This window comes from Capsicum annuum, chromosome 11 (assembly GCF_002878395.1).
Source record: "Capsicum annuum cultivar UCD-10X-F1 chromosome 11, UCD10Xv1.1, whole genome shotgun sequence".
Taxonomy (NCBI): domain Eukaryota; kingdom Viridiplantae; phylum Streptophyta; class Magnoliopsida; order Solanales; family Solanaceae; genus Capsicum; species Capsicum annuum.
The window spans coordinates 111,653,107-111,662,516 of NC_061121.1; the positions used below are offsets into that span (position 1 = coordinate 111,653,107).

Here is a 9,410-nt window from a genome sequence, read left to right on the forward strand (position 1 = left end):
TTTTGCCATCTTAGAAATAAGGGTAGATAGAAAGTGGGTTATGTCATGGGCATCTTCCTAGAGATAGGGATGCCTAATTGAGGTTTTGTTTAGATTTCATTGATACACTCATTAGGTACTCAAAATAGTCAAGGAGTGACAGCCTTGAGGCTTTGTTGACAAACTAGCCTTAAGGTCCCTCAACCTAGCCTATCTAATACCCCATATTTCCCAAGCTCAGTTTAACTTTCAGTGCACTAGTATCTCTATATAAATTTTTCAAAATACATAGAATTTTTAAGTTTAAGACATGCCATTGCATAGGAAATTCAGTCATCACTCCAATGATATAAATTTCGCTCAAATTTGATACCTGAGTGAAAAGTTATAGCAATTTTTCTAATCAGTATGCCCAATGGTATATCACTGCGTCGTGGAGCCAAGACAAATGGAAATTGTCAATTTCCAGTGTGCCATTGCGATAATCCTACGTTGCGCCAAAGTTCCATTTCCCACTTGTCAATTTCCGTTAAGGCAATGCGATTCCATCGTGTCGCTCCCATGCTTAGTTTCCCAATTGTCATTTTCCATTGTGACTCCACAATACCACCACGTTGTGTGAAGTGTCAATTTCATGCTCATCCCTTTTTAAACAGTTTCCAACGGAATTCCAGTGGATCACCATGATGTCACCGCGTCGCGGTGAAGGCCAAGATCGAGATTTTTAGTGATGAAATTTTAAATCTTTCCATGAGTAATTTGGTCATTTTCCATGGCCCTAATTAGTCTAAACATGATTATTAACCCCTAAATAGCCTAATTAGTCATTATTTACTCACCGTCCTTTCAAAATTAAAGTGGCTCTCTTTATTAGAAAACCCTAGCCCTAAAGAAATCAAGAACCATTCTTAAGAACTCCTTCAAGAATCTTCAAGAATTAAACTTCCCAGGTATGTTAGGTGTTCATTCATGGGTTCCTTTCACCCATGAAGTCCAAGAACTCCTTTTTGAACTTACGAGATCTAAGATTTATGAATTCCATGCTTGAAATTGATTGTGTTCATGTTCAGGATTGTAATTGGGTTTCAATTCATGATTAATTATATGTTTCCATGAAATTAGAATAGGTTATGTGATGAATTATGTGAATTGTATGCTAAACCCTTGAAAATGCAATTGAGTATTGTATTCATTATGTTCATCTGTTTACCATTATCATGTGAAATAGTCCATGCTCCCCAAGTGTTTGCTAAAATGCCTATCTGAAGTAAATAGTGGAATCATGACATGTTATTATGTAGTCCCAATAAAGTACAAGCTTATACCGTACAAGTGTTTGATAAAATGTATCTATGAATGAATTATGAATAAGTGGACATAGTTATGCTTTTCAAGATCATGCTATGCTTTATTTTTATGCTATCGAGTCCTGGGGGTATCTGATACCCAAAAATCTAGCTATTTACCTAGACATTATTCTGTTTTTAGATATTATTGTAAGATTTTATTATTATCAGTATTCAGATTATGAACCTTATAGCATTTCATTCTATGTTATACGTTATTACAGTATTTTTATTTAGTGCTTATACCAGGTATCGGTCATGGGTTATCTTTGGGTCCTTCGGGACCAAAAGCACTGTGTGGTGTCCAGCTGCTGACTCGGGGCATTACAGCCTACCATGTCATCAATGGTTAGAACTTACATCAAACTGTCATGATTAGGTAGACATAATCTCAAGATTTCTCCAAAATTGAATTCTAAAACAAAATTGTTATTGTAATGAGTTTCTTGGCTTGATATTGACAAAACACGTTCAAAACCACACCCCCAATTTTTATTTATTCATTTTGTTTTATTCATATTGCAGGTAGCTTATCATTATCATTTAAAAACAATAGGACTATAATTCTAATTTCCCTACTCGTGGATTTATCCTCACCATAAATTGAAATATTTGAAAATGACTGTCCTCTACAAATTTCAATGGTATAGGTGAGTGTTATCAAAATGGAGTCATTGCCTGGGAGTAAAATTTAGTTTTCACTTGTGCGGTGTTGAGTGTTACTTTGGATAATACCCGTGGTGATTGCGATTTACTTTCCTTATTGTTTTTTGTTTTTTATTAGGTAATCACTATTTCTTTCAAATAATCATGAGTCAAAGTGGCTTGGATAATCTTAGCATCAAAGATCATGAAAGTGCTATCCATATTCCCCCCCACCGAGGGAAATCAAGTATTTTATGTCACAAACATAATGCTATAATTGGTTCATTTGATGGGAATTTTGGGGGGGTCAAGCCCATGAGGACCCAAATTTGGATTTGAACAATTTCGTAGAAGTTTGTGTCCCCTTTTTGATATTGTACACATATCCCAAGAGCCCATTTGATTATTTCTTTTACCGTTCTCTCTAACGGGAAATGTGATGCTATGGCTATGATCTTTGCACACCAATTCCATCACCTCATGGGAAAATCTTTTGGAAGCTTTCTTAAGTCAATACTTCCAACATTCGAAGATGCTACAACTATGGGATGACATTATTTACTTCAGCATATTCCATGAAAAGCTGTGGCATGAAGCTTGGGGAAGTTTCAAGGAGAAGCTCTTGAAATGCCCGAACCATGAGATGCCGGAGAAGATGCTTCTCCAAATTTTCCTTATAGCATTGTACCAACTCAACAAATCAATAGTTTATAATGCATATGGTGGATCACTTACTAAATCATCATATGTGGTCGTATCAAAGGTGTTGGATCAAGTAGCAAGTTTGTCTAGGGGTTAGGACATGACGGATGTCGAGGTGATCATGGGGGCTCCCTCCTTATCCTTTGATGGAAAATGTAAAGAGGATGACATAGATACAAACATGATCAAGGTAATGTAACATCTTGAGCTCCTTACTAAACATATGTTTGAACTCCCAATTGAAAGCATAAATGTTATAAATGCAAGAGAGGCTAAGCAATGTGAAAATACGGAGAAAAAGATGCATGATGACAAATTATGTGTGTTTCCTTCGGAGGGTTTCCACCTTGATTTTCAAGGGAAAGGAGGGAATAAAGGTTGGGATAATGACATTCAAAGCATGACACAATGTGAAAAGTAATGGTGTATCAATGAAAATTTTTTTCTCGGATCTTGATTGGTGATGAGGTGACCGACAAAATGGTGAAAGAAATAAGAAGTGGTTTCTCCATGCCGCACCAAATGATTGAGTCCTACTCAATCGCCATTCAATAATGAGTGGAAAAAAATTGAATCAAATATCATTGTATCTCATGGGAAGACAAAATAAAAAAATGTCAAGTGGGAAGGTAACAAATGCTATGGTCAATCGGAATGGAAAAAGTCTCAAAAATAGTATGGAGTTTCATAATCCCGATAGAAAAAAAGATGATGAACAAACAAAGGAAAAGAGATTGAGGTCCAATAATGATGAGCCAAGGCCAAGTGGGATTATGGTTGAAAAGTCAAAGATAAATGAGTGCCAAATTGTTCTTGTACCATTAAGCATTATTCTTCCCACTTTCCCAAAATGGTTCACACCAAAGGGAGAAAATGAAAAGTTCAAAAAAATTTTTGATAAATTTAGCACCCTATCTATTAATATTTCTCCAATTAAAGCTTTGCCAGATATGTTGGGGTATGCTAAATTTGTAAAGGATTTGGTATCTAAGAAGTGGCTTGTGAAGGATGAAACAATAGAAATAACACATCATTATAATGCCATTATTTCAAGCACATTGGCGATAAGGAAAAAAAACCTTTGTTCTTTTACAATCCAATGTACTATTGGATTGTTTAAGTTTCTGAAAGCATTGTTTGACCTTAGAGAAAGTGTAAAACTAATGCCATATGCCATATTCCACAAGCTCGGATTAGGAAAGCTGAAACCTACTATGATGAAATTGCTCATGGTCGACTGGTCCATCAAGAAACCAATGGGAGTTCTTCATGATGTTCTGGTCAAAGTTGTTTAGATTATTTTCTTAGCTGATTTTGTAATCTTGAATTATACATTGGATATTGGCATTCCTATAATTCTTAGGATGCAATTCTTAGCTATCGAGAATACCTTAACTAATTCTTAGCAATTGAATAATGAATAGGTGTCCTTCAATGTATGTAAGTCCATGAAGCAATCGATGGACTTATAAGTTATCTCGATAATTGATGTTATTAATGGAGAGCTGACAAATCATGTTGGTGTGAGCTTGTTGGATGATCTATTGGTAGGAGTGTTATGGAATTGGTAATGGGAAATAGTGGAAGAATTAGTTGAGGTGGTTTCCTCTTTAATGAGACTTGGATCTTATGAAAAGAACCCAGTAAAGTTGGACTTTGATCTTAAAAACCGTGAGAGCCTACCCATAAAACCATCCATTCTTGAGCCATCCAAAATTAAATTGAAGACTTTGCCACCCCATTTTAAATATGTGTTCTTGGTGGAAGGAGATATGTTACCGATCATCATTGCAAGTGACCTTAATCCCTCTCAAGTAGAAGCTTTAAAGTTGGTAGTGAAAAGGTTCATTCGAGCCATTGGATGGACAATTGCGAACATCATAGAAATAGCTCCCAACATTTTTTCCCACAAAATCAAACTATAGCAAGATCATGTACCAAATGTGGAACATCAAAGAAGGCTAAATCAACCCATGCAAGAGGTGGTAAAGAAAGAAATCTTAAAATGGCTTGATGCATGAGTAATTTATCAAATATCCAATAGCAATTGGGTGATTCTAATGTAATGTGTTCCAAAGATAGGTGGCATTATGGTAGTTGAGAATGAAATAAATGATCTTATCCCCATCAGACCAATTACCAGGTGGAGGGTATGCATAAATTACCAAAAGTTAAACTCATAGACCGAAAACACCATTTTAGATGCCTTTTTATGGACCAAATGTTGGATAAGTTAGCCTGCTAAGGATGGTATTTCTTCTTAGATGGTTATTCGAGGTACAATAAAATTGTTATCACCTTGTAGAACCAAGAGAAGACGATATTTACTTGCCAATATGGAACATTCATATTCAAGAAAATGCCCGTTGGGTTATGCAATGTCCCAACAACCTTTAAACTTTGTATATTGTTAATATTTGTGGATATGGTCAAAGATTCAATGAAGGTCTTAATGGATGATTTCTATGTTTTGGGGAAATCATTTGAATCATGTCTTGAGCAGCTAAGAAAAGTTTTTGAGAGATTTGTCGATACTAACCTTGCCTTAAATTAGGAAAAATCTCAATTCATGGTCAAGGATGGTATTGTATTGGGCTACAAATCAACCAAGCTAATGTAGAGGTGATTGCCAAGTTACCATCTCCCATGTCTATAAAGGGTTTTTAGAGTTTTCTTGGACATGCTGGGTTTTATTGATGTTTTATCAAGGATTTCTCTAAAATAGATCATCCTATGTGCAAACACCTTGAGAACGAGACAAAATTTAACTTTGATGAGGTATGCTTAAAATCCTTTGATCATCTAAAGGATTTTCTTATTTTGGCCCCCATCATTATGACCCCAAATTGGTCATTGTAATACCCTGTAAGATCCTAAATAAATTCAACTCACGATTGCGTGTTAAAGGGGTCTAAGACTTAGAAATTTCACTAAGTGTTGGGACTTAGTCATTTCCAAGGAAACTAAACTTTGATGATTCTATTTTTGAGCTTCCCGGCCTTAAAACATCGATTTTTAAGTTGACTCATGATCAGGGTTGATAAAGGTATGTCTCAAGTGAGTTTTAAAATTTTCAGAAGAGCATAGGGGCTTATTTGGAGAACCAAAATATTGAGGGCAGTGGGATAGGCAAGTGACCTAGGGATTAGTTAGCTAGACTAGCTCACGCAGCGTGGGGCTTAGCCCACCACTCTGAAGCCTGCGATGTGGGGCTTAGCCTACCAGTCTAGAGCCCACAGAGCCCTCTCCCCTTTTTGCCCAGCTTTTGTTCCTCATTATTTAAGGGTATTTGGGTTAATTCCCCTCACCCAAACTTGTCTATAACATGAAATTTAGGTCGATAAGGAGCATTATTTGCCCCTTTATTCACAAAATCTCTAAAGAAAACCATCTTCCAGCTCAAGAAAAACCCTATCCCATTCTCAACAAATCAAGGAATTCAAGCTTCTAACCTCAAGAAATTCCCAAGAATATTCATGAAATCATATAGTGGGGTATGTGTGATGTTCATCGATGAGTTCCTTTAACCCATGGTGTCCAAGAATCGCTTTTTGGTTTTAAATTATGAGTTTTTCATGTTTAAGTTTTAATATCTCTTATGAATTCTATCATAAGTTATGTTTATAAATGTTTTTCAAGTGGGATGATCCATTACATGTTTTAAATGTTGTAATCTTTACATTAAATCCCTATGTTATGATATTAATCTTGTAATTATGTTATTCTCGCATGCTTTACATATTCCCATGGTTATTTTCACGACTCTCATATGTTTGATGAAATGCCTAAGTTTTGGATTTTGAACAATGACCCTCTAATATTATTTTAAAGCATTTATATGGCATTATTTTTTATTCCATTCATTACTGGGGGTTATGAACATATGAAACCTATGTGATTTACATAAATTCATTTTTTCAAGTACTCAGACAATTAATCCATGACTCTTATCAGTATATTTACATATTTATAATCATGATGAGCACTATCAGTTACGTAATAATATTTAGTCTAGTTTAGTCTATCCCAGTATCAGTGTCTGTTCAGTTGCGAGTAGCATTTAGCACTGAGCAAACTCAGGAATGAGGGGTCACCTGAAGTAGATGGTGCGACCCTTAGTATCCATCCTCGAGTTCCAGAACTACGTAGCCAACTGGTAATTGATGTTTTCCTAGAACTAGATGGTTGACAAAGTGTTTACTTGTCATTTGAGGGTGACACATATCTCATTAGTGACCTTAACAGTTGAGGGTGACTCAATAGTCCTTTGGGACACCAGTTTAGTGAATCCACATAGCCAGTGTTAGTATTCATGGCATAGTACTACCACCCTTCCACTGGGGTTATCGGTTGGGCCCTGATTAGCTTAGAGTGGGATATGTTGGTTAGATAATACCTCCCATAGTCTCAGTATAGTATCCAGTATAATTTAAGTTTATGTTGCCTGACCAAAGCATATAGATTCACAGTTATTCAGTTATCAGATTTTAGTGTCTCATTTTATTGCATATTTCTGATATATGTTTATGCCTTGTCTTGCATTCTCAGATATTACAGTTTTAATGTATTCATGTTCAGTTATATTATTTTATTTAGTTTGTCCTTATTTCATATGTACAATGCAACATGTATATTAGCCTAACCTCATCTTAGATAGCAGTACATTTAAATTACTAACTGCATACTCTTATTTGCACTATGATGTCACAGTTTCCCCACCGTTATAAGATAGCTCATTGTAATCCAGTATCCATAGTGGTTAGTCCTCATCCATCGAGGACATGTTATGTTTATTTAGTTATTATAGTATTTAATTTCATTTAAATAGTCAAAGTTAGTTAGGGGTCTGTCCCATTAAATTCTCAGTTAGTTCGGAGGTTATTAAACGTTCAGACAGTCAGTTAGACAGTCAGTCAGTCACTTTTTAGTTTTATCAGGATTATTAGACTTATATTTGATTCAGTATGTTAGTATTTAGATTTATATTTCCTTCACAATTTATCTTCTGCATAGGTGTTATTTTTATATTTATTTAGTACTCACAACAGGTACTAACTAATAGGATAACTTATGGTCACTTGTTACTGCAAGCACTATTGTTTTGACTGGGGGTAGCCTCGGATCATGAAAAAACTTAGTATCAGAGCTCAGTCTTTTATAGCGTCCTCGAGAATCTAAAAATTGCATTTAGTATAGTCTTATGTATGGGTGTGAAGTGCACCACACTTATGAACAAGAGGCTACAAGATATTTTGGGAAAACTTTCCCTTCTTTCAGTATTCATGTCGTGCAAAAAAGTATAAGCTCTACTTAAAATCTCTTTCTAACTTTTCCTTCATTCTTTTTATAGATAATGACTCTAAAAAAATAGAAGAAGGAGTAGGAATAGGCCTGCACCACCTCCTGTTTAGGAAGATCCCCTGAATGAAAATGTCTATCATGCTGAGTTCAGAGCTACTTTTACCACCTTATTTTATTTAGTAGCTTCTTAGAAAAATTAGCGACCTTCTACCCTATCTAATCCAATGGAAAAAGCAGGGATTTTAAGCCAAAAAATCCCCCTTTGTTTTTGGGATCCAAGTCTGAGGAAGATCCATAGGAGTTTCTTGATATGGTTAAGAAAGTCACTCATATCGTGGGTGTCACATCGAGTGAGAGTTTACATTTGGATGCATATTAGTAGCTGGGTGTAGCTCACACCTGGTTTAAGTACTGAAAAGAGAATAGGGGTGTTGAGGTAGGGGCCTGTAGAGTTGGAGAAGTTTGCCACAGATTTTCTAGACAGGTTCTTCCTGTGAGAGTATTGGGAAGCTAATGTGCAGGATTTCATCAATTTAAAGCAATGTAATACAAGTGTGAAGGAGTACTCCCTTAAGATCACTTATTAGAGAGGTATGCTCCTTCACTGGTGGTTTATCATACATCTAGACTGAGTAAGTTTGTATCTGGTGTATCTGATAGTATGGTTAAAGAGGTTAGGACCACAATATTGATTATGGAGATGGATTTATCTAGACTTATGTTTTACGCTCAGTAGATGAGAAAAAGAAGCTTAGTTAGAAAGAAAGAGAGAATAAGAGGGGCAGAATGAGTAGTTTTAACTTTTCTGAGCTGAGTTCAAAGGGTGGTAATCATATTCAGTTCTCCCATAGGTCTTTAGCCTCAGCCTTATCTTCAACTAGTGTGTCAGGCAAGATAGTTAGGATAGAGAGCCAGGATCCAAGTCCTTGGGTAGTGTGAACAGTGTTCATACTAATCTGCTTTAAAAAAAATGTGGAATGAATTATAAGGGTTTGTGTAGAGACAACAGTGGTGGGTATTTTTGATGTGGAAAGCTAAGTCATAGAGTCATAGATTGCCAAAAAGCCGACTAATACGGTTAGTCTAATCATCCCCCAATTCCAGCTGGTCGCCCGACTCATCAGGGTGCCACTTCCAGTGCAACTAGTGCTCAGCGCTAGAATAGATTCTATGCTCTCCAGTCTCTATAAGATTAGAAAAGATCTCTTGATATGGTTACGGGTACATTACAGGTGTTTCATCTTTATGTTTATGCATTATAAGACCCTGGAGCTTCATTTTCTTTTGTGACTCCATATATAATAGTTGATTTCAGTGTCAGACTCGAATATTTAGCAGAACCTCTCTTAGTGTCTACTCCAATAGGTAGCTCCATTATAGCAAAACGGGTATACAGGAACTTCCCGATTACAGTGTCCTAGAGAATTACCTCAGTGG

The 9,410-nt window shown here is 36.0% G+C and overlaps 1 protein-coding gene across 1 annotated transcript; it reads left to right on the forward strand.

Annotated features, from left to right (window-relative positions):
- The first annotated feature begins 3,286 nt into the window (after nt 1-3,286).
- Nucleotides 3,287-3,967, forward strand: LOC124888883. Its single transcript, XM_047400172.1, has one exon. The coding sequence runs from the start codon at nt 3,287-3,289 to the stop codon at nt 3,965-3,967; it is 681 nt and encodes a 226-aa protein (XP_047256128.1).
- Nucleotides 3,968-9,410: the final 5,443 nt, after the last annotated feature.

What these genes read in the sequence shown, in the direction of transcription:
- LOC124888883 (XM_047400172.1), top strand. Translation starts at nt 3,287, where the DNA reads ATGTCAAGTGGGAAGGTAACAAATGCTATGGTCAATCGGAATGGAAAA.